The sequence below is a fragment of the Rhododendron vialii genome, chromosome 3a (genome assembly GCF_030253575.1).
Source record: "Rhododendron vialii isolate Sample 1 chromosome 3a, ASM3025357v1".
Lineage (NCBI taxonomy): Eukaryota > Viridiplantae > Streptophyta > Magnoliopsida > Ericales > Ericaceae > Rhododendron > Rhododendron vialii.
The window spans coordinates 6,181,707-6,206,453 of NC_080559.1; the positions used below are offsets into that span (position 1 = coordinate 6,181,707).

At 39.7% G+C, this 24,747-nt stretch overlaps 3 protein-coding genes across 4 annotated transcripts; 1 reads left to right on the plus strand and 2 right to left on the minus strand.

Moving 5' to 3' along the window:
- The first annotated feature begins 10,917 nt into the window (after nucleotides 1-10,917).
- LOC131319280 (transcription factor CSA-like) lies at nucleotides 10,918-13,843 on the plus strand. 2 transcript variants are annotated; one of them, XM_058349463.1, is made up of 3 exons: nucleotides 10,918-11,700; nucleotides 11,923-12,384; nucleotides 13,171-13,843. In XM_058349463.1, the coding sequence occupies exons 1-3, from the start codon at nucleotides 11,232-11,234 to the stop codon at nucleotides 13,434-13,436; spliced, it is 1,197 nt and encodes a 398-aa protein (XP_058205446.1). In that variant the 5' UTR covers nucleotides 10,918-11,231; the 3' UTR covers nucleotides 13,437-13,843. The 2 variants fall into 2 exon arrangements, with proteins under 2 accessions (XP_058205446.1, XP_058205447.1); XM_058349464.1 differs by having other exon boundaries at nucleotides 13,180-13,843.
- Nucleotides 13,844-15,218: 1,375 nt separating this feature from the next.
- LOC131319281 (peroxidase 44-like) lies at nucleotides 15,219-17,131 on the minus strand. The gene is made up of 2 exons (XM_058349465.1): nucleotides 16,703-17,131; nucleotides 15,219-16,269 (listed from the first exon to the last, which is right to left on the minus strand). Exons 1-2 carry the CDS (start codon nucleotides 16,898-16,900, stop codon nucleotides 15,505-15,507), a joined length of 963 nt encoding a protein of 320 aa, XP_058205448.1. The 5' UTR covers nucleotides 16,901-17,131; the 3' UTR covers nucleotides 15,219-15,504.
- Nucleotides 17,132-20,046: 2,915 nt separating this feature from the next.
- Nucleotides 20,047-21,737, minus strand: LOC131319282 (peroxidase 44-like). Its single transcript, XM_058349467.1, has 2 exons — nucleotides 21,397-21,737; nucleotides 20,047-20,957 (listed from the first exon to the last, which is right to left on the minus strand). Exons 1-2 carry the CDS (start codon nucleotides 21,595-21,597, stop codon nucleotides 20,193-20,195), a joined length of 966 nt encoding a protein of 321 aa, XP_058205450.1. The 5' UTR covers nucleotides 21,598-21,737; the 3' UTR covers nucleotides 20,047-20,192.
- Between the last annotated feature and the right edge of the window lie 3,010 nt (nucleotides 21,738-24,747).

Below are 24,747 nucleotides of genomic sequence, written 5' to 3' on the forward strand. Positions count from 1 at the left end.
AAGGATCCCTATGAAGGACCTTACCGAGTGATAGAGAAGATCGGGCATGGTGTCTATAAGCTTGCTGAGATGGATGGAACGCCAATTGCCAATCCATGGAATGCTCAAAAACATAGGAAATTCCATGGCTAGTGTTGGCATTCCCCATTTTTTATTACCTCTCTTGTATTTACATTTTTTTGTTCGGCAATTAAGCTCTTTGAGTGTCATGTACTTAATACAAGTTTGTTTTCACTATTCTGTTTTATTTTTGTTCTTATGAATAAGGTATTTCATCTAGCCTCGGGTACATCTTTTGTTCGGGTGAAAATCTCGAAACCCATGATAATTTGTTTGTTCGGGTGAAAATCTCGAGGCCCATGATAATTTGTTTGTTCGGGCGAAATTCTCGTAGCCCTCGGTACATTCATTCGGGCGAAATTCTCGTAGCCCTCGGTACATCTGCTCTGGAAACGCTTGCACAGCCTTCAAAATATCATTCGTTGTCACGTCCTATGTCCGGCTTTGTTTACCCATTCTACTGCATTATTCTATTCCCACGGTAATACAATAGGGCAGGGGGCTACTATATGGGTAAACCCAATTTCATTTCTTAGTAAATCCAATTTCATATTCTTATCTACCGAGTGAAAAGACTTGGAAAATTCATGATTTTGCGATGTTTCCACCGAGTGAAGGGACAATTCGTGATTTGTGATGTATGTTCATTCATTAAGCATTGGCTATGTTAAAGTGTTGATACATAAAACACCTAACTAAAATTTCTGCCGAACAAACAGACAGATTTTTCCATAAAACAGAAATCAACTATCGTTCAACAAGATTTGGCAAAGGTTAGCCGTTCGTTGCCACCTTCAAAGCTGTCATTACGAATTTCGGTGCGACCAAAGATTACTTGTTCGAGGCTGACCATGTCAATTACAAAATCACAAACAAAAACAAAAACAAAAATAAGGCAAAACAAAACATCTATTGGGCGTCGGGAGGAGGTACGGCCGAGGTAGACTCCGCTTGCTCACCAGGAGCAGAAGCGGCATCCACAGTCTCAGAAGGAGGAGCGAATGGATGTTCAGCCTCGGCAGATGATAGGGGCGGGACTTCTACCAAGGACCTCCTTTCGTCGTCTGGCTCAACCCCTGTATCGTCCAAACCACTGTTGTATCCGAGCATGAAGCTCTCTTTATGTTGGCCTTCCTTGATCTCAGCTTGGACTTCGATAATTTGGTCGGCCACGTCCTCTTCGGCCTGGGCGTACCCTTTGTCGTACCCCTTATTCTGTTGCTCTTGCAACTCTTTCTCAATCTCCCTTTCCATCTCCTTCTTCATTTCCTCTCGCCCGAAGGTTCTCCCCTCAGCCAGGCCCTCCTCCTTTCCCTCGGCCCTCGTACGCTCGGCTACATCCTCGAGTCCTTTTATCAGGTCATTCAGATTTGCAATTTGAATTTCCTTGCCTTGTCGCATAAGCTCGGATTGCTCCAAGCCTTTCTTGTACTCCTCGGCGACGCCCTTGTTATACTTTACCGATTGCTTCATCAGCTTTGACTTCTTGTCATGTTCGGAGAGATAAAGTTGGGAACTCATTATGGATTGGGTGGCCTGCAGACAAAACAGAATGAAAGTTATTCCGACGAAATAGAGTGAATCAACAAATAATCATTACAAGTATGACAAGCTTACTTACTCTTCCAGCATGATAGTAGTACTCACTCAGGGCTGCTTTCAGAGACAGGGGACTTTGTATATCCCAAAGTAGCGCCAGCCCCGAGTGGAGGGTAAAGGCCAGAGAGGGATCCTCCCTGAGGCTGTCAGATTTTAATATTTGTTTTTTGCTGGGGGTGACGAAGTTCGGCACCCATGGGGTGTCAAGTTCCGAAGCCAGCTCCCTCTCTCCCTCTGATTGTGCTCCCTTCGGAAGCTCGACTTCCTGGCTCTTCCCTTTCGGAGCCGCATTTGTCTTTTTGCTGGCGATCGGTTCCTTCGGGGAAGGAGGGGCGCTCAGTGGTCGTTTTTTGGATGGTGGGGGGGGGGTGGAGTTTTCTTGATTGGAGCCGAGCCTGAAGCGCCCGAGGCTCCAGCCTTCCGAAGCTGGGCCTTCTCCTTCTCTTTTTCTTCCAGCTTCTTCTGGAGGACTTCCTTGATGTTCCTTGGAGGCATGTCTTCTTGTTTGCCGAAGGGTTCTTCCTCGGTAGGTAATCGGATCGTCCCTCGGAGAGGTTTGTCAACGCTCGGCCGAAGCTCTTCTGGGATGTCCTCAGATCCAACGTCAAAAGATTGCTCAGGCTCCTCGATCACTTTTCTTCGGATCCGACCTCCATAGGTAGCTTTGTACTTGAGGATAGTTGGGGCGTCTCTCTCCTCTGCTGGGACGGTGAGAAGTGAAGCAGCGAGACCACAACCTCTCGCCGCCCGTAAAGTACCTTGTTGAGCTTGGTAGTATCTGCCGAAGAAAAGAACAAAAAATTCAGATAAGTAATAAGAACAATAGAAGGAATGGCATTGAAATGACAGTTAACTATTCTTACTCGGCGTTCTCCTTCGTGTGGAGATTTCGAATTAGCCGTATTCTGGCTCGGGGAATTGGAAATTCCCCCGAACCTCGACATAGTCGGAGGCCCATTTTTTCGAGTCATACATGCCCTCCGGAATAATTTTTTGCATCTTCCTGCGGGAGCAGAGATAATATCGAGAATACCAAACGTTTCTCAACATCATGTAATTCTCGAAAAAATGGTATGCCTCAAGTCGGAACATTTTTACCTCGGCCAGCTTGATTACCGAATGTATAATGCGGTAAGAGTTCACGCTCAACTGGCATGGAGTTAGACCGAAGCGGTGAAGGATCTCTCTCAACACCCTGTGCATTGGGAACCGAAGGCCCCCTTCCGTGATTGCCATCAAGGGAACGGTGACGTGTTCGTCACTGTATCTTATTCGGTTGCCTTGGACCGGTGTGATAATTACATCGTTGGGGACGTCGTATACGGTTCGGAAGAGGTTCAAGCCCTTCTCGTCTTGGAAGCACTCCAAGTAGGGGCAAGGGTCCCTCCCTGTCCGGTCGGGAATTAGGTCGGGGTCCATTGGAACGATTTTTCTCTTCGCCTTCGGAGGTTGCAATGAAGATTCTCCAACGACGCCTGCACCCTCGTTCGTTCGGCTTGACGAAGCAATTGGAGTTTCTTACTCCGACTCGGCTTCATCACCTCCCTCGGCGTCTTCCCCCTCTTCAACTTCATCGTGAGGTGGCTCCCTATCGGACGAATCGTCGTCTATGTCTATTATGTTGGGGTCTGGCCCTATCGTTCGGAGAGGAACCACTCGGGCGGGGTAGCCGATTCCTTCGACTCCCTCAGGAACCCTGCCACTCGACCCCGTTCGGTAGGTCCGGGCGAAATCTCTTATAGCTTCGGTTAATTCTGGATCAGCTCTACCAAAATCCGAAGCTCCGGAATCCACCGACCTATAAGATTCAGCCGAAGAGGTTGACTTCGAAGACTCCATACCTAGAAACAAATCAGTGCATGGGATGAGACCGTTAGCGATTTGCATGGCCAGAAGTCTAAAGTGCCTATGATCGGTGTTCTATGTTATTCCGAGAGACCTCAGGTTTGCTCGGTTACTTCCCGAACGAGCACTCTTCGGGAGAAACTCCGAAGAAGTGATTCCTACCGTTCATGGACAAGTTTGGGAGCCCTAAGTTCCTCCAATGGAGATACAATGATTAAAAAGCTTACTACGAATCGCTAAACTTCTTAAACGCATATTCCTTTGGGAAAAGCTCCTACTTAAAGGTACCACCGTGTTCGAAAGAACACGATTTGAAGGTATTCATGTGTTCGGAAGAACACATGAACGCCTGGGGAACCAGGCGATTGTTTCAGTCAAAACAAAAAGGAAAAAACCAACTTAGAGGGGGCAAAAACATTCAAAAATAATCGAAATGCATCAAGAAATAGAAGAACTCGAGCAATACCTGAAAAATCGAAAGAAATTTGTGATCAAAACCTTCAAATCTGTAGATTTTTGGCGATTTTTGGTCTGAAGTGGCGCTTGAACAGGAAAACGATCGAGAATGGGAGAGAAAGTGATTTTCTCTCTCCTCATCCCGCCCCTTTTATACTGAGTACAGAATTCGAAGCGGTCTCTAACCCTGGTTGTTGGATTTGGGCGGGAGACTGATGTGACGCTCGATGAAGGACACATGGCAGGTATGAAACGTGCCGTACCACTACCCAATGAAATCGTGAAACCTGGCATCGATTCGAATCGACGGTTACAGAAGCATTTAATGAAAGCTGCACACACATATCGAAGCGTTCCAAACATATTTGTCCGTTCAACTTCAACAGTTCGTCCAGTCATTCGTTCTTCGGATTTACGTCGACGTTCGGCCAGATTCTTATTCAACTCCTCATTTATTTCCGAGCAAGCAAAGAAGGAGTTGAGGGGCTATTGTAGGGGGCTGAAATATCCGAAGGATCACAGGGTTTACAAGGTCCAGAAGGGGGAGTAAAGGTTCATACACTGTTTAACCCGTCATCTAAGTTGTCTCAGTTCATCTGTAAATAAGTTTGGGCTTCGACCCGATATGCCAAATATTTATCCGAAGGATAGACGGCACCACGAGTATTTCACCGAACGTAATATGCCTTATCCGAACGTAAGTACGTTTGAGTTCGCTCAGGGATCTCACCAAGCGCTCGTCAAGGGACATCCTCTTTGCTCGGTAAACTTGTTCTTCGGAAAAGAACACCAGACGCTCGGATAATTACGTGTGGCAGAAGTGGGTCGTGCAGGCAATTATGGAACCTTCCAGAAATATCTTTTGATAAGTAAGCTGGCTTCTCTGATATTCGAAGTGACATCTCTGATTGATGTGACCTTTTTGACATCGGCCCATGTGACTCTGCAAAACTGGGGAAGTGGTGCTCATTAAATGGCTCTGCTGCAGGACGCCATCCGAACAATATGCGACATGTGAAAAGTAAGGCCAACTTGCTCAACACTCTACCCTTTCGCCTATAAATAGAAGAGCATGACCACTGAGAAAGTCTCTGGAACTCTTGAACAAGAACACTCTCTTCTCTCTACTAGCATATTTTCTCACTAAACTTTTTCTGTTCTCCTCCACTTACTGACTAGTTTGTCGGAGCATCTTCCCGGAGGAACATCCCCCTCCGGTTCTGCAGGTACACCAAGACAGGCGTCATCTCTCACGGCTTCGCGCGCGGAGACAGTTGCAGAGGAAGGAACACAGAGAAATTCAACCCCCACACCTTGTGAGAGTAATAAAGTTCACCTTTGGGCGATTAGTTTACTGTTCGGGCTTGAGAAGATTAATATGCATCTATTGGTGGTTTGTTAGAAATTTATTAGTGTGTTCATTTCTGGTTGAAGTTCTTATTGTCTTTTTTTCTTGGCTAGAAATGTATCTCTTTTTGAGATTACTATAGGAGATATGAATTTTTCGCTCAGCAGAGGATGCATTAGGCCATGCCTAGGCTGAGGATGAAAGACATCAATCGTCTTGTTCTTTTTTGTTTTGTATCAGTTAGATAATTAGTTTGATTTTGTCCAAATTATCTGTTATTGGCATTGATAGTACATATCTAGCCCCACATTGTAGATTAGCATCCTTCCCACAGAAATTAGGAGATATAACTGAATCAATTAAAAATTACGTTCAACTCTTCATAGCAAAATCAATTACAACTACTATGAATTTTATGTTCTAGACTATATCAAAGAAAATCGATTTCAAAAGAATAAATCAAACTCATACAATAGTTCAAGAAAAAAAATGATGATGCAAGTGGACCAACTATGCAAGTGGAAGACGACGGTGAGCATAAAAATAATGTCATACACATAATACAGTGACGACGTTGAGAAACCAAAAATGGTGAAACGTAGTTGAGCACGATAGTGAAGTCAAGATTACCTCTAGCGTTTTTTCATTTCTGTCCCAACAATAAACTTCACCACCTGAGGCGTTAACTTCGATGGTCGTATAGGGCGGTGGGGCGGTGGAGCATATAGAGTGGGGGGCGGGGTGTGGTGGTTGGCGTAATCCTCCACATAATACAAATTCAAATAAAAAATAGCAGAGGAGCAACTGCATAATCTATGTAGAGAAGTACATTGAAACCAAAAAACACGGCGCAACATAATTTTAAAAATAATGTGACCATGGTTATCGAAAAAACTATTGAAGAAAAAAAAAAGCAAATTCAACACACCACATAATCAGTTGCTCATCACCCCATTATTGATATTAGTTTGCCCACCATTCCAAACAAAAGAGAGCAAATGACCTGTGCCTGAAGGCAGTACTCATCAAACGAATCATATAAATGGATGGCATTTCAATTCACGAAACTTGCAATACAGTGTGAATCCAATTAATACTAATCACCCATCGGCCTAAAGACATTTTAAATTCATCTTTACATTATGGCCTCCATTTCATTTAGCAAGCAAAGTATAAGGGTAACAAAAATAAACATGGAATTGATACGATAAAGGATTTTGTCCATTAAGGCCTCTAAAGTTCCTATCCGATTTGTGTCCATTAAGCCCTTTAAAGGTTCTATCCGAAACAGCGCATAAACCGTCCGAATCTCCATTCCAATTCACTGCAATGGCACAAACACAAAATCATCGCGGAACACTCATGCCAAACGAAGCCATTTAATTTCACACTTGTAAAATAAAATTATGAAGATATCAAATCTTTATTTCAAATGGAATGAGATAGCATAACAAATGCAACATCATATTTTAGAATGATTGTAGGATCTGTGTCTAAAGGCAAGACGTAAGCCATCCACAGTGGCATAATCAAAAACAAATTATTTTTAAAGTTAACAATATTGGGGTAAAAGATGGCTCACAATGGTATAATCAAACTTAACAACATTCTTAGAAATAATCAAATTTTGGGTTTTGGATAACCAAAACTAGCAACCATTTTCAATAATCAAAATTTGTGGATCTCACACCACAAAAGTTAACTGGTTCTAAAATTTATGTACACGTGTGTTTCAAATGGTATTTTCTTCTTATTTTCTTCGCTTGCTAAATATCTCATTTTCTTCAGCCACAAACTCTTTCTTTTTCTTTCCCTCCAAAAGTGAAGCTCATATTTTTCAATCATTTACAATTCAACTCATTGTCACCGGATTAAAGTATTTCACTTTTTTTTTTCCGTTTTTATTTTATTCTTTTTCATTCCTCTCCTTGTGGTTGAGTACATGAAGAACCTTACATTATTTTACAAATTCAAGAACACATCTGTTAATTTTTTTTTTAGTACATGATTTTTTTTCCAAATTCATAATATGAGGGAAGGAAGTCACCAATTTTTTCTCCAAAATTAAGGGAGAAAATCGATATATTTTTGTCAAAAAAAAACCGTAATAGAGGGAAGTGATCAATGATGGAAAACATTTGTCGCCGCATTAAGGTATTTCACTTTTTTTTTCCGTTTTTATTTTATTCTTTTTTCGTTCCTCTCCCTATGGTTGAGTATATAAAGAACCTTACATTTTTTCATAAATTCAAGAACACATCTGTTTTTTTTTTTTTTTAGTACATGATTTTTTTTCCAAATTCATAATATTAGGGAAGGAAGTCACCAATGTTTTTCCCAAAATTAAAGGAGAAAATCGATATATTTTTGCCAAAAAAAAAGTGTAATGGAGGGAAGTGATCAATGGTGGAAAACACAAGGGGAGAGAGAGAGTGAAATTGTAGTGTATCCCTTATTTTAGTTATGGACTAGAAGTGACCATTGTGGACCTCAACATTGTTAAGCTTAGCAACCTCTTAAATGGATAATCAAAAGCTGATGTGTCAAATTTTGGTTATCTATTTTTGATTATGCCACTGTGGATGGCCTAGCATAATTAATCGAAAGTCGAAACCCAACCTAAATTAACTGTGGTGCCATAATATTGACCACCCCTCCAACAATTCTAACTTCTCTAAAAATATTCTATTTCTTGTTAAGGCGGTGTTCCACTTTTTGTAAAAGTATTTTTTTTTCCAAAAGAAAGTAATTTCAAACTTAAATATAAAGAAAATGAAAAAAAAAAATTTTTTGTACCATTCAAAAGATCTTAATGAAATCTATCAAATAATATCCATATTGGTAAGAAAATTATTTGCGTAAATACATAATTTTTGAGCTTGAAATTACATTCTTTTTCAAAAAGTACTTTTTTAACAAAAGTGAAACACCTCCTAATAAACTTCAAAGAGGGTCTTTCTAACAAATTTCAGTAAATAAAATTTAGAAGGAAAAAACTAACAGTTTATAAGGAAACGCAACAATCAAAACAAAAAATAAAGTATAATCAAATGAATTTTCTAATCAAGTCCAATTTTTTTTTTTTAGCCCCCAGTACAAACCTCACTGACCGGATCAATGTAGTCGCCCAATGCCACCAGCAGCATTTGAGCCCTAATCCCCTCCAATTCGTTCTTCCTACCTTTCACAAACCTCCAAATATCTTCCCCGCCCATCCTCCTACAGTAAAACCTTAGCTTCATCAACCCCCTTCATCAACAACCCATAGTAAAAGGTCTTATCTAATCTTCTGAACAAAAGGAATGTGGCTGCACGAATGTAAGGTCCAACTCTCACAATGAATGAGAAGCCCTAGCAATAACACAACAATTGAGACTTCTAATGCTAAGACGATTGTGACTACACGAAAAATTATGCTCGTTCAAGCACGGTATAGGCAAAAAAATAAGAGAAAAAAGTGAAAAACTTTATTTTAAAAAATCAGTGTTTGTATAAAAAAAATAAACTCACCTCAAGCTGTAATTCCAAAGCAGAGGTAGAGAACGTAATGAGAAGAACATAGAATTTCTGACTATACCAAAAAAAAAGAAAGAATGTAAATGGAGAAAAAAGAACGGTATAGGCCAAAAAAAAAGGGAAAAAATCATGCCCATTCAAACACGGTATAAGTGAAAAATAAGAGAAAAATTTTGTTGTAAAAAATCAGTGTGGGTATGAAGAAAAATAAACTAACCTCAAACTATAATTTCAGAGCAAAGGTGAAATGAGAGGAACGTAGAAGGAGAGAGAGAGAGAGAGCTTTTTGAAGATTAGGATGAATTCCAATTTTGGAAATAATCAAGCAGATTACCATGACGTGTTGTATAGCATTAGGACTTCCTTAATTATAGACTAACATTAGTCACTAATTTCCGGAAAACAATTCTATTTCCTTGAAAGGTATGTATTAAAAGAAAGGTATGTATTAAAAGATGTATGTATCTCCAATTCAACGGTGAAAAATATGTACCAATCCAACGATGAAAAATATAATTCATCCTCCCATATTATATAAATTTGGGAAATGTATTTAATATCCGTAAGATTTACGTTAATCTCCAAACTTGTTTGAAATTTTGGTACGTTATCCTCCACCTACCGGACCTATCTTTAAAAAATTTACACCTGAGCATGGTACAGTTACGTAACTGATGGTGGGTGGGATTGGGATGGTTCTCCCCTGTTTTCATCCTCCCCTGTTTTTAAATGAAGTTCCTTTTGAAAAAGCGAAGAAAGAAGGGGAAAAGGGGGGAAAAAAGTCCGCAAACAGACAAACAAGATTCTGGTTTCCTCAAAGACCGAGAATATATAGATACATGTAGAGAGAGAGAGAGAGAGATGCTTTTATTTTAGGTGGGTGAACTCCCACACAACCCACACGAGCGGTTCTCGAGTTGCATGCACACACTCTGCTCCACAGAGAGAGAGAGAGAGATAATAATAATTCAGGGGCCCATAATTCAGTCTCAAAATAAGGACCTGACATCAGTAGTAGGAAAGAGAAGTAGGAGTATTATAGAGAGAGTGAGAGAGAGAGAGAGAGAGAGAGAGAATCGTGTGTGGGGTTGAAGTCACTTCCTTTATGTTTCTTTCATTTGGCTTTCTGTTAATTTTTCTTTTTATGGGCACAGTATTTGGTGTACAACAAAAAATGTACAGTTACCCGTTTCTATTAACAAAAATTATTTAAAAATTTAACGTATTTTATTATCTTATTTTTATTAACAAAAAATATTAAAAATTTAATGCATTTTATCAATCGGTTTTCATTAACAATTTTTTTTTATCAATTGAACAACTTTTTTACTCACATATTCATCAAAAACTTTTTTACTACTGGAAATAACTTAATATTTCTCAAAAACTTATTCAATATCGTAAATACCTAACAACTTTTCGTTATCACTAACACCCTTATGTAGTTGTTCAATTTTTTTATAATATATTTTCAAGGGTGCCTTTAAAAAAATCAACTCAGTCAATGACTTGATTAATTCATTCAATATTTAGGTCGAGTTTCACTAAGCTAAAAGTGTAAAATAAATGAATTTTGTCCTCTTTCATTTTTTTTTTTTTGCGTTTTTTTAGTTTTGTACCAAATTTATGTAAATGATTGATTTTTCTCGACGAGAGGAATCGAAACACCAAAAAATTCTCACTTTTATCGAAATATTATTTTGAAAAAAATTCACTTATAAGTTAAAAAGTGCCAATTTTTTTAGCTTAACAGTGGATAATTTGAAAAATATTTGGATAAAAGTAAAAAAAATTACTTTTCGATTTCTTTAATCGAGACTAATCAATAATTTACAAAAATTTGACACAAAGTGCACAAACGTGTTTTTTGAATAAGGACAATTTTTTAAAAGTCCTAAAAGTTAAAGTGAAACTCAACCTATTTGTTGCTGAATTCACAAAAATCAAAAAATGAATAAATTGATTAAACCCTTAACCACATTCAGCTAAAAATTAATTTTTTTTGAGTATCCTTGAAAATTTATTTTAAACAAATTGATCGAATCCAAAACCCACGTTTCAAAGTAGATTACCCATACAATTAACATTGATGTATGATGTATCCCTTCTACTGGAGTACTACTCCACAGCAAAACCCATTCTCTTCTCTGTTCCCCCCCGTCCTTTAAAACGTTTTTCTTTCACTCCTATTTCCCCTCATTCCTTCTCTATGAAGTAAAAAACCTTCAAATGTTCCCAGAGAAAAATCTATACTTTCTCTGCAGAGCGTATTAAACCAATTTGATCTCAGCTCATTGTTCCCCCCAAAAAAACTCTCTTTTGCATCTTGTTCGGGTGGAAAACCCAGTAGTTTTCTTGCATTTTCTTACCTTTTCTCTGTTTTTCTCATCTGGTTTTTCACTTAAAAATGAGTCCACAACACTTTGACAGCAATGGTGGCGATGGTTTCAACGGATTCAAACCCATGGGTCAAATCTCTCTCTCCATGAACTTTTGCGGAGAGATAAAGGGTCCTCACGAAATGGGTCATCAGTTTCCGAATGCTCCACTAATGGAGCAGAACAAGAAACCATGGAGGTTTCACACAGCAGGGGAAAACAGGGGAGGAGAGTGGAGAGAGGAGGAGGAGAGAGAAAGGGAAAGGGAAAGGGAAAGGGGATTCGGAGGTGAGAGAAGAGGGGTTGGGGTTGTCAGTTTGGAGCTGAATGGTGAGGGCAGTGAAGAGGTGGGTCTGGGTGAGAAGAGATTCGGACATAGTAAGCTGTGTTCAAGAGGGCATTGGAGGCCTCATGAAGATGCTAAGCTCAAAGATCTTGTCGCCCAGTTTGGTCCCCAGAACTGGAACTTGATTGCCGAGAAACTTGATGGAAGATCAGGTAAAAATAAAAAATAAAAAATCCCTACTGTGGAAACAAATTAAAGTGTCAGGAACTGTTCGATGCACATGAGTCTCGTACACGATCCTTAACGTGCACATCGAATGGCCGAATGGCTCTGAATGTATCTCCGGATATCTGTATCCATAGCCCTGTTTTTAGTTTTTAGCGTCGAATGTGACAAATTAAATCTTATTTCTTTCATGTGTGGGCTGGAACCAGGAAAAAGTTGCAGATTGAGATGGTTCAACCAGCTGGATCCAAGGATAAACAAGAGGGCATTCAGCGAGGAAGAAGAGGAGAGGCTGTTATCGGCCCACAAGCTGTACGGGAACAAATGGGCAATGATCTCGAGGCTTTTCCCGGGCAGAACCGATAACGCGGTGAAGAACCACTGGCACGTGATCATGGCCAGGAGGCACAGAGATCATCACCACAGCGGTGGGATTTACAGGAGGAGAAAGACTCTGCCGTCTTGTTCTTTCTCTCCTCCTCTGGGATTTTCCAAAGGATTTGTCGTGCCTGATTACAATGCAGCTAGTGAATCGACCGTCTCGACGGTTGACGAATCTGCATCGACTTGCACTGATCTCTCTCTCACTCCTTCAGCCAGAGTGCCGCTTGTTTGTCTCTCTAGATTTAGTCCTGTTCACCGGCTTCGCCGCACCTATGGGCTGGATATGGGTATGGTTTCTCTTTCCCCTCTTTTAGTTTTTCTAATGACAGTTTGTGTTGTTTTAGTTGTCGAAAAGGGTATAAAGATCAACATGATTTTTTGTCCGAGTTCTTGACCAGTTTATAAGAAAAATGAACGGTTTAGATTATCAAAGTCAGTGAAAAAATTCCCAAGAGAGGGCTGAACAGGATTATCAAGTCCTTTTGCACAACCAGAGAGAACCCCATTGCTTGTTTAAAGAACACAATAATTTGTTATGGGTGCTTAAACAAAACATTAAAGAAGTTTTCTTGAAAATGCACTGTGTCGCGAAATAACTCACCTTTTTCAATTAACCATAAAAAATGTTCTTGGATTTTCGTGGATATATCTTGTAAAACAGATAAAATACAGAGAAAAAGAGGTGTTACTGTTAGCTAGACAGATACTTTTCTCTGTTTTCGTTTCCAGAAGTGCGAAAACCTGAAAACAAAAACAATGCCAAAGGAGAAGGCTCCTTGTATTCTATTTGATGGCGCTTTCCTAAGGTTTTTTAAACAATGCAATCGGGATACCGTAACGTAAGGGCCGATATTAGACAACATCTAACACAACATTAATACCCGAGATTTGAAGTTTTAACGTTTGAACTTTGAGAATGAAATTTCGCAAACGCTGGTAATTTGATTAATACCCGAGATTCGAAGTTTTAACGTTTGAACTTTGAGAATGATATTCGCAAACGCTGGTAATTTGATTATTCTAGGTGGGACTGTTACTGATTGTGGTTATGGTGTGTTTTCTTTGTTTTGAAGGAGCATCAGGAGAGGAAAAGGCATTGAAAACGGTGAATGTGGGACTTGACCAATTTTGTGATGTTGGTAGCGTCAAGTACTATGATGCTGCTGGTGCTGTGACAAAGGGTATGGATGTGGACAACTCAGGCAACTCAGATTCGAACTCAGAAGTCTCAGCATCTGAGTCAGTTGGCAATGGCAAAATTAATTTCATGGCCAATGCGAAGAACAACAACAACAACAAACTCCCCTTCATTGATTTCCTCGGAGTAGGTGCCACTTAAACGCACAGTGGATTTTGGGGGTCCTAAAATAACTTCTCACTCTGGTGAGAGAGGGAGAGAGGGGTTTCTGCATTTGAGTCTGGGGAAAGCTGGGAAAGTTGGTTTTTTTGGCAGAGGGAGGTCACTTCTACAAGTCTTTCATATGTTGTGTACAGTTTAGTTCCATTTAAGGGCAGTAAAGGAGTAGTAAAAGAGAGGAGCAAGAAAGCGTAAAAAGAATAGTGAGAGAGAGAGAGTTATGATGAGGTTGTTGTGGAAGTGACCTGTTTTGGACTGGTTTTTGAAAAATTTCACTGTTTGTTATGCTTATGTTATGTGTTTGCAGGCAGGGGAGACGAGACAAAAAGTAAAGTACTCTCTCAGAACTGACTTATTAATCAATGAAAATCTGGCCCATCTTTATTGCATGACTCCTCTTGCTTCCAAATAGTGACAAATTGGGGGTGTTTGGTATGCTTTGTTTGACCATATCATTAAACAAAAGGATGATGTTTGGAGTCAATCGCGTTCAGAGTCATTTGACACATGCAAAACAATGTGCATGGAACGAATCCAAACGCAATTATATTCGGAGTTTTATTTCATAGTTGTGTGGGCAACTCTTAACGCAGGGAGAGATGATTGGCAGTCTAGCAACACCTGATGCTTGAACGAGCTTTGACCGAGGTCGACTCCAGCATTATAAGATCCAAGATCCACTCCTGTCCAATTTGGTTTTGGTGGGCCTTTCCCGAAGTCAAAAAGATTATTGAAACTGAACATTATGTAGAGCTCGCCAAGTACTCTAACCATGCAATTATTTTGTTCAGTATATAGTAGATATCATGTCTTATCGGAATACATTTATTGTGAAACAAATGCATTCAACACATTGGGTCAGATCCATTTGTTTCAAGATTAGTGTGTCCGAATAAGGCCTCATATAGAATCCTTTGAAAATGACCCTCTTTTTTTTTGGCATGGTTGACAAATTTTACATAATGAAAGATTTCGATCGTTATTGAGGGCCCAAAATAGGCCCATAAAATTCAAACCCAACAAGGCTAAACCACGGGGACTGGATTGGACCTGAGTCCCGCTTTGTGACGGTTCTTCTCACTTTTCATTACCGTTACCAGGACCCAATCTCTTGGTCCCATGCTAAAACGGTTTATAAAAAAACAAACAGAGACAAAATGCTCATGTGAATGTGACACAATATAGGCTCCGTTTGTTTGGCCATAATATACTTTCTTGTAAATCCTTCTACTTGTTCTTTTTATTTTTAATCCGGGTTTTGGGTGCACGAAAGATGGGTAAAACACTTAAGACGTAAAACTCCATCATACACACAAGTGAAATTTCACCATTTATATCTCCCCAATATGTCACCATCTTCACAAATCTGATTCAATTTGTAACCACACCAGACATTTAGGTGGACAGAATTGATCACAGCAGCTGAATACTGTTATTAGTAATGATGCTTTCATTGATATTATCAAGCAATTAACCAAAATATGTAATACTACTATAAGAACAGAATTAAATCTAGTTCATATAATAATGAATTAATAATTGGTTACATTTGGTACAAACGAAATTCCATAAACAAAACAAAAACATACTCTACTTTCTTTCTTTCTTTTCTTCTCTTTTTGCATTAACAATGACATGTTAATTTAGTGATCAAGTGGTGATTAATTAATCCAATGACAAAAGATGCTAAACAAAACAAAATAAGCATGTGCCCTCACAGATAGATGTAATTATAGAGAAAAAGTCAAGCACACACAGAGGTAAATAAATTATTAAGAAATTCCAAATAGTCAGTTCCATCGAATGCCAACAAGACAATTAATGAATATATGTACCCAAGTGTTACTAATTTTGAAACATAACAAAGCTATGGCAAATAAAGGAAAAATCTTACAAGACCCAACATTTGTTTTTAAACTTTAAATGGGCTTCGGCTAGGTAACGGTGAGATTGGTGTATAAGAATTTGTCGAGGTGCACGCGCGAAAGTTGGCCCGGACAGCATGAGTTAACAAAAAATGACCCTAGATTATTCTTTCCGAGTAGCTTGGCTAATTGAAAACTCTACAATTCTCTCTAATTTCTCCAGCTTTTCCAACAAGAACACCAACCCTCCCCATCTTCACCAACGCATTCGCAAAACTCTGTTGGAACCCATCGGGGTCGTTCGCGAAAGCCGACACAAGAGATGCAGTAGAATTACGGAACACAAGCTCCTGATCAATCTGCAGTATCCCTCTCCTCTTACGAATGTCGCGGTAGTACTTGTTATCGATGGTAAAAGGCGTGGTTTGGTCCAAAAACGCGGTTGGTTCCTCCAACAAAGGCAATACTTGCGTCCCGCAAATCCCAAACAGCTTCAACCACAGAGCCCGATTCATAGTAGGGTCCCGGTTACGCGTACCTTGAAAGTCGAAAAGTCGGTCCTGAAAGAAACCACAATGCGCGATGCCCACCGTGTGCGCGCCCAAGAGAACCACCAAGTCAAATAGGTTCAGCCCTTTCGAGACGAAGAATTGCAACGCCTGTGACACAGAGACTGTTGGCCCCGGCAGGTTCACGAGGTTCGGGTTTGAGATCAGGCCGTCGCGTCTCCCTGTCGGCACCGAATAGTTCAGTCCGCCGGATAGAAACACGCTGTCTCTGGTCGCCAGTGCTATGATATCGGCACAGGAGACGATTCCGGGGCATTTGGCCTCCAGTTTTTTCTTGGCCTTGTCGACGATGTCGAATCCCCGTAACGTCTGGTTGGGCACCGCGTCTTTCTCGGACGGGGCGGTGCTTGTCGGGTCTATGAGTACGGATGCATCACAACCCTGTAAGATTCTCGTGTGAGTCTCGATTTCGTTAAATCAAAGCATAACTAGCATGAAACTGAAATCCTAAATGTCATCAAGTTTGCACTTTGCAGAGATGTTCAAATGGTAATTTAAGAGAAAATTAACTGTTCTCAATGTCATATAAATGCGAACTATGTAGCCCAAGGTGTGGCTTGACACTTAGAGGTTTGCTCCATTTAAAGGTTTAAAATTTGAAACTTCTCAAGTGTTACCAAGTCTTTCGGGACCAGTTCATACAATTTGCTCTGACTTCAAATAGGCCCCATTCTAGGGGACGATGGGATTGACCCCCAATATTAGTTGACATGCGGGTGAACTGGCCAGACAACTGGTTATACAAAATATAAAGTCGAACTAGATATACTTTTGTAAATTACTAGTACATAACAAGAAAAACCAAAACCCTTACCCTGACCATGCAGTCATGGAAGTGCATGCGAAGAAATGCCGCTGTAATGGTTTTGTCAATGCCGAATTGCTTCACTATCACACTTCGAACAATTTGCTCTGCCCGGGGGCATTTTTTGTCGTAGAAACCAACTTCTAGTTGGGCTGTGACAAGAGGAAGAAGAAGAAGAAGACATAGGAACGAAGATGAGTTCTTCATATATGGGCTTTTTTTTTTCTTCTTCTGCGGAAATGAAGCTAGATTATATGGAGATCTCTTTTTATATGCAATGAAGCTAGGTGAGAATAGTCACATGTATATATAGAGGGAAAGATATCAAGAAGTAACCCCAAGCAGGGACGGATCAAGAATGTGGACTAATGGGAGCACCTTGTTAACTATAATGGTGCAAGTTTATTTTTTTAGTCAACCACATTAAGATCGTACAAAATTAAAGCATGCATTACAAACTAACTACAAAAGACTATAACATGTTCTTTTAGTTAAATTAGGGAAAAATGAGCACAAAATTTCAGATAAAATTTTTTAAGTTAGTTTCAAATGAACATCGACAAGTTTTAGAATGATCGAATTAGTTCTGTTAATGACTTTATTTTACGATATTCCATCGACGGTTAAAAATAAAGAAAATTAAGAAAAAATAGCTCCAAATAAAAAAACAGCTCGTAAAGCAATAGGTACAAATGCACCATATTATGAAATTCAAACATGAAACTAATTCTATATGTGCATTTTCGAGATATATGTAAGTGTGTAAGTTAATATATTAGCACACTTTCATAATTATGCTTATATACAATAATATAACAAAATTATTTTAGTCTTTAGTGGGGGCACATGCCCCTACCTAAATCCGTCCCTGACCCCAAGGGGTTGGCCTTAAGTTTAGGGGTTTGCTTATTCATAAGGTCTCAGGTTCGACTCTCGTTACAGCAACTTTTGGAGCTACCTCACCTCTAGGGTTTGCGTGGAAAAGTCTGTGCGAGGAGCTGTAGGAATTAGTCCGAAGTGTGCTCAAACTAGACCGGAACACCCTGCTCATCAAATAAAAAAGATACCAAGAAGTGCGGAACAAATTAAAAAATTATCAAGAAGTACGTGGAGAGAAGCTGGCAATTTGCAAGGTCAAAAGACTAGAAGTACGTTGGAATGATCATTTCGTTAGCTGTTGGGAGGTTAACGCGCACAACATCGAGCTTATAATGTGGAATGATTAAAAAAAAAAAGAACCAGTTGCAGCTAAAATATTCTATCCAAAGCTAAACGTGCAGGCTTGTGACATATATTGGAGAAAGCTATGGTACAGTCTCTGTCCTTCAAAACAGTTGGCATTTTTATTATTCTACTAACTTCCAAGATTAACATTCGTTTAAGCCAACCGACACAAAGTCGGGCCGGACAGTGCAAATGGTTGTTCGATATGGGTTTTGAGGAAGGATTTTGATGTAACGAGTGTGGAAAGAGATACGTAGATAGATGAGAGTCACAAATGAAGAGCAATTTTTTGAAAACTGCGTACAGAAGGAAGGAGAAAGGTTATGAGAACAAGAGAACATAACCGGTGTTAAGATTAGAGATAGTGGGTGCAAATTATGTATTCATAGCCAGAATATAAGACAACTCTAACAAATACAATTATTAGTATACAACAGGATAACATATTACAATTGTGTATATCAGTACAAAGATATAAAAATAATCACCTAAAATTCACTTTTCTTGCATTTTTTAGCCGCAGAAGTGCTAACCATGCTCGTACAATAAAATTTTCAATTGTTTTACATGCTCATTTTGAATGATTATAATTTTCTAGATCTATAGTAGTTAATGAATGCTGCACAACTTTTACGGAGGCTTGTTGTTTTAGCTTAATTTTGGAGGCCTAAAACCAACGCTTTCATCGTCTTTGCTCGGGGCCGGTATTGTGTGGCGCCGATAGTGCAAGTCACGCCTAGCGTATGGGCTCGATCAAGACCCACATACTTGGGCGCCTAAGTGCCTACCTTTCGCAGCGCTCCAGTTGGACCACTGACCTCATGGGCCTGCTCCTTAATTTTGTGTTAGCTCGGGCTCCTATTCAGTCCACTACAGTCTTTATGAGTCCAATTAAAAGTATTTCAGATACCAACTGGTAATTATGAAGAGAAAAAATTGGAGGAATATTTTTTTAATAATTCATGTGTTCAGGTCAGTTTACACACAACTGACTATGTCTATTACAAATATTGCTGAGCCAAAAAAAATTACAAATAATTAATTGGGAAAAAAACCGAAATGGTCCCTGTAGTTTAGCGTTTGTGTCAACTTGGTCCCTGCAGTTTGAATTGGCTTGATTTACACTCTGTAGTTTTCATTTTGTTCCAACTTAGTCCAATTATTAACTGCCGTTAGCCTCTGTTAACCCTAGGCACAAATGGCCCCTTTTCTAGTGAATTACCGAACCCTTTCTTCTTTAACATTGTAGACCTAAAATCTTTTCCTAAAAAGAAAAACAGAGTCATTCTTTTCTAAAAACCGGGTTCTCTAGCCTGTGTTCTTTTTTCTAAAATATTTGAACTATTCTTCCGATATTCAAGAGGTGACCAAACACATCTAAACTCTATGCCCGGTGAAAACTCTAAGTTATTTTCTAAACCCCTTTTGTGGTCTGAATTACAGCCGGACCTGATTCTCCTTTACCCAAAGATATGTAGGCAACTTGATGAAAGCTCGGTCCCTTTTAAAAATAAATCCCACTTCAATTTCTAAAATTTAAACATTTTTCAAAAATATCCGAACCCCTTTTATAGAACACAAAACTCCTCATTTTTCATTTCTTTTCAAGAACCACGTTACAATCTATAGGAACCCGATCACTTATCTAGGCTCTAATCCCTCTCGCTCCTTCCCCCCGAAGGAAAACGAGAGACGTTTCGGTCGAAGGTAAAATCCCGCGCGCGACAATTGGAGAATGGAAGCCGTGAAAAAAAAAATGAAGAATGAAACAACGAGGCTCTGTGTTTTTGTTCAGAAGTATATTAGGGCAAGAGGAGAATGATAGATTATGGTTTTAACCCTAGAAAAGGGGCCCATTTGTGTCTGAGGTTAACGGAATCTAACGACAATTAGTAATTGGACCAAGTTGAAACAAAATGAAAATTACAAAGTGTAAATCGAGCCAATTTAAACTACAGGGACCAAATTAACACAAAAACTAAACTACAATGACCATTTGGTTTTTTTCCCTAATTAATTCAATCACATGACTCGGAGACAAACATGAATCTATGACCCCAAATATTGGTAACTTGGAAACTTAACAACTGACTATGCCTATAAAGAATACAAGAAAAATCTTACAAGACCCCTAGATTGTTGCGGGCTCAATTAATACGAATTGTTTTTTTTAGCGGATGGAATTGGTCTCCCTGAACTAATCAAGGTGGACGTCAGCGGACTTTAGATATCGCGAGTTATAAGAACAACCCAATAGTTTTCTTTTCTGAGTGGGCTAGTTGAAAACTCTACAATTCTTTCTAATTTGTCCAGTGTTTCCAACAAGAACTTCAATGCTCCCCATCTTCACCAACGCATCCGCGAAACTCCGTTGGAATCCAACCGCGTCGTTCGCAAAACCCGACACAATAGAAGCACTAGAATTATCCAATGCAAGTTCTTGATCAATCTGCATTATCCCCCTCCGCGAAAGAATGTCGTTGTAGTACTGATTATCGACAACAAAAGGTGTGCTTTGGTCTAAAAACGCGGTTGGATCCTTTTTGAAAGGCCTTGATTGTGTCCCACAAAGGTTAAACAGCTTTGACACCAGAGCCGGATCCATGGTAGGGTCCGGCTTCCCGGTGCCTTGAAAGTCCGAAAGCCGGTCTAGAAAGAAATCGCAGTGCGCAACGCCGACCGTGTGCGCTCCCAAAAGAGTCACCATGTCATTAAGGGTTAGCCCTTTCGCGGTAAAGGATTGCAACGCCTCTGACACGGAGAATGTTGGCCCTGGTACGTTCACGAGGTTTGGGTCCGAGATTAGGCCGTCGCGTCTCCCGGTTGGTACCGTATAGTTCGGTCCTCCGGCTAGAGCCACGGACTCTCGAGTTGCCAATGTTATGATATCGGCACACGAGACGATTCCGGGGCAGGCAGCCTCCAGTTTTTTCTTGATCTGATCGATGATGTTGAATCCTCGTACCGTCTGGTTTGGCACTGCATCTTTTTCCGATGGGGTGGTCTTTGTTGGGTCTATGAGTACGGATGCGTCACAACCCTATAAAGATGTCACAATCACAACAATCGTTAAATTCTCGTATCATGGAATACAAAAAGTCTACCCCACCGCTTGATTCCACCTCGCCACTGATCACTGCTGTGGCACAAGACCCATTTCCCCAGGGGACGTGCTGTGCACATGCAATCCAAGCTGTCGGATCGTATATCCGACGGCTCGGATCTTATTTCGACAATAAACGGCTCTCGGTCGTTTATTGTTGAGATAAGATTGAAACCGTCGGATGCAAGATCAGACAGCTCGGACACAATCCCCTTATATCACTAGATAGATGCTACCAAAAAAATCACCTTAAAGTCAAATTAATTAAGACTGTACCTCCAAAACGCCCACCTAATATTAACAAGGGACCAATAGCCTTACTTATAAAAAAAGAAAAAAAGAGAAGATAATAAGGGAAACAAGAAATCTCCCTTACCCTAACAAAGCAGTCATGGAAGTGCATGCGAAGAAATGCAGCTGTAATGGAATGGTCAGTCTTGAATCGCTGCTGAATCACTTTACGAACAATTAGCTCTGCCCGAGGGCAGGTGGAGTTGTAGAAACCAATTTGAAGTTGGGCTGTGACAAGAGGAACAAGAAGAAGAAAAAAGCCTATGAATAGGAATGAGTTCTTCATTTGAACTTCTTTTCTGGCCGAAGAAAGAAACTAAAATTTGGTTTACCGGTCTGGGTTAAGACTTTAATTAGGTACTTGTGGATTGGGAAATGAAGATGGTTTTTAGCTATGCAATGAAGGGAGGTTATGGGGGTATATATATAGAGGGAAAGATGTGAAGTACGTACGTACGTGGAGAGAAGCTGGCGAAGTTAAAAAAGTCAAAAGGGCAGAGGTTGGCCGGCCTAGCGATCTAGGCTTTGAAATCAAGAGTTTGTTCCTTCTTAAGGTCTTATATTTAAAACTTCTTAGGTATTATTGACTTTTTTGAGGCTTATGCATATAGAATTTCGCTCTGGTTTTAATTATCCTTAAAAATTGTTGGTATTTTTATCTTCTCCGTTGACATTTACAAGGAAGATCGTAAAATCATCCGGTAAGCCGAAGTTGAAAAAGGTTACAGAAAGACGAATAATAAGAAATTAAACTAAACTTTTCTTTTTTGTATCGATGAAAAGGCGTTGATTATTTCTTTAAATTGGTGTATTAAAAGTATGAAAATATGAACGAAAGTCTTTTGTTTTTTGTTTTAATCTGACAAATATTGAACTTATTCAAGAACTTAAAAGAATGTATCCGATAGAGAGGGAGGAGATTGGAAATCTGCACTACAGGAGTTGTAGGGCGGTCGATCCGGCCGTCTGTTTTGTCGTCGACAACTTAGATTTAATCCGAACTCCTATTGATCCGAACCATTTATTACCGAAATGGACAAACAAATCGACCACTGTACAGGCCTGTAGGGCAGCCCGCCCTACAGGATCCCCTTGCCCGGGAGGGAGTAGTTTTTGATCACTAGTGGTAGACAGAAGGGGAAATTAACCAGATTAATTCACATGACACTAATCTAAAAAGTCAGAGCGAGAGAGAAAATTTACACGGTTTCCTATTATTAAAACCCTAAAACGACACAAGCAAGGGATACTGATGTACAGTGGAGAGATACAAATAATTAATATATACAGGGAGACAGAAAAAATATAAATTTTGAGTCATTCAAAATGTTTTTTTTATATTAAATATTACGACTGTATAAGTGTGGTTAACTGGAAACAGACATGCATGGTCAACGTGGACGGCCAAAATAAAGAATTACTTAATTAGTTTGTTATTCTCCTGAATTTAAAATTTCAAGGACAAAATTAAAAAAAATAGTATGTCCTAATCTAGTTTATACGCTCCTTAAATTAATTAGTTTGTTATTCTCTGCTAGTGTTTTCATGTTTTGGTTTTAATGAAAAACCGTGGTCTATCATGGCATAATTAAAAGTCTCGTGACGAATGAAGAAAATGAAATAAAAATCATGGAGCATGACTGTAGCTGGCCAATAAAAGATCTGCTTCAACTATAAAAAATGACATCGTTATGTTTAAAAATAATCTCAATTTGATGCAATGACACAGTGAACTTTAATTTCCTTACTCGTAACATCTCATTCTCATAGCTCCCAGAATTTCACCCTCTTTAAAAAATGATGAACATTGCCTCATTGATTGTTTAGATCTTCGTTCAATATGGCTCCGAATGAAATCGGCCAAGCATAGGGTCTAGCTAGCTGAAGAATGCATGCACATGCAATGAATGTTTTGACAGACAGAATAGAAATGTTTAATAAATTAATTTTTGCCTATAAAAAAAAAAGAAAAAAAGAAGAAGAAATGTTGAATTACTCAAGACACCATGGGGTTTGGAATAGATTGCCACAAAGGATGACCAACTTATGGAATTAAATCATCTTTACTCACGAAAATAAAAGTGGAATGGACTTATATGCCCCTTTTTTTGTTCTTTATATATATATTTTTTTCACCTGGCCCAAATATTTTTTTTGATGGGTCAAACCCGAAAAAACTGAAATATCAGATTACCAAACCGAACGACGGCGAAACGTTTTCGGTCCCCCGTTGTCTCGGTCGGGACCGGTCTCAACCGGCCCCAAAACCCGACTGGACCGAACCTATTTTAATGTAAAAATTTCGTGAAGAAGTTCAAACCAGATCTCTTGCATCTAACTAGGGTAAGCCACAAAATTTCTCCTTCAATGGCCGGCATTTACGCGGTCTACCACATCATATTAAAGTGTAGAAGAAAAAAATAAACTGGCTCAATGTTGGAATATCACGCGGGTGACTGATAACCAAAATCCAGATCCGTCACGTCCTTATGTTATTTCGTTTGCTTGTATCTCCCGACTCCCACATTGTTAAGTGATGGGTCCACAACTGGCATGGAATAAGTGTCATATTTTGTTTGGTCAGGGTTTTGGAGGGCTTGCACAAAACAAGCTGAAAGCGCCAGGAACTCCAAGAGAACCCGAGAATTTCTGCTCCAAGAGAACCCGAGAATTTCTGCATCTTATTATAGTGTGTGCTTTGGGGAGTTTAGGGGCTGCACGTATCCAAGAATTAAGAAAGTTTGAGCCCTTTTGATATGTTTATGTAAGGCATCCTCTGGATGATGCAAATCGAAGCAATTGGATGTCCAACTCCAAGAACATTGAATGCCAAAGATGAAGAGGCACTCCTCGATGGAGGGCGAGGCGAGACTGGAAATATACCAATATGCCAACGATTCCCAGCCAATTTAGGTTGTCTCATCCACCAAGGTGGGCCAAACAAGAGGCGGCAAGATGGTTAACTAGCGAATAATGGTTTCATGGTTGCCTTCGTTATCTTTGTTGGTATGATTGCAGTAACCCATTTTGAAACCAAGAACTTTCTGATCATCCTCGGTAGCTAGGATGAGAAAGTTCTTGGTTTCAAAACGGATTATTGAAATCATACCAACAAAGATAATGAAAGTGACCATGAAATCATTATTTGCCGGTTAACCAACTAGCCCGCCTCTTGTTTGCCCCACCTTGGTGGATGAACAAGCGAAATCTGTTTTTACAATATGTTCTTGAACCTTTATGATCTTAGCAGCGAGCGCAATGATGCAAGAATTGTTCTTCGCGGCAAGAGACCCAAAACGGAAGGGAGCTAAGGTTTCATTTGAGACATTAGCAGTCTCTCAATGGCATGCCATCGACGCTAAAAACGTCAGTGAACTTCATTAATTGACCTAATCCAAGAATTCATTGCATATTGGATTTGGTGAAATACTGTTTA

Bases quoted from the DNA above. Each gene is read 5' to 3' on its own strand.
- LOC131319280 (XM_058349463.1), top strand. From the start codon at position 11,232: ATGAGTCCACAACACTTTGACAGCAATGGTGGCGATGGTTTCAACGGA. The intron at 11,701-11,922 runs GTAAAAATAAAA...GGCTGGAACCAG, and splicing joins GAAACTTGATGGAAGATCAG to GAAAAAGTTGCAGATTGAGA. The intron at 12,385-13,170 runs GTATGGTTTCTC...TTTGTTTTGAAG, and splicing joins CACCTATGGGCTGGATATGG to GAGCATCAGGAGAGGAAAAG.
- LOC131319281 (XM_058349465.1), bottom strand. From the start codon at position 16,900: ATGAAGAACTCATCTTCGTTCCTATGTCTTCTTCTTCTTCTTCCTCTT. The intron at 16,270-16,702 runs GTAAGGGTTTTG...AGAATCTTACAG, and splicing joins TCCATGACTGCATGGTCAGG to GGTTGTGATGCATCCGTACT.
- LOC131319282 (XM_058349467.1), bottom strand. From the start codon at position 21,597: ATGAAGAACTCATTCCTATTCATAGGCTTTTTTCTTCTTCTTGTTCCT. The intron at 20,958-21,396 runs GTAAGGGAGATT...ACATCTTTATAG, and splicing joins TCCATGACTGCTTTGTTAGG to GGTTGTGACGCATCCGTACT.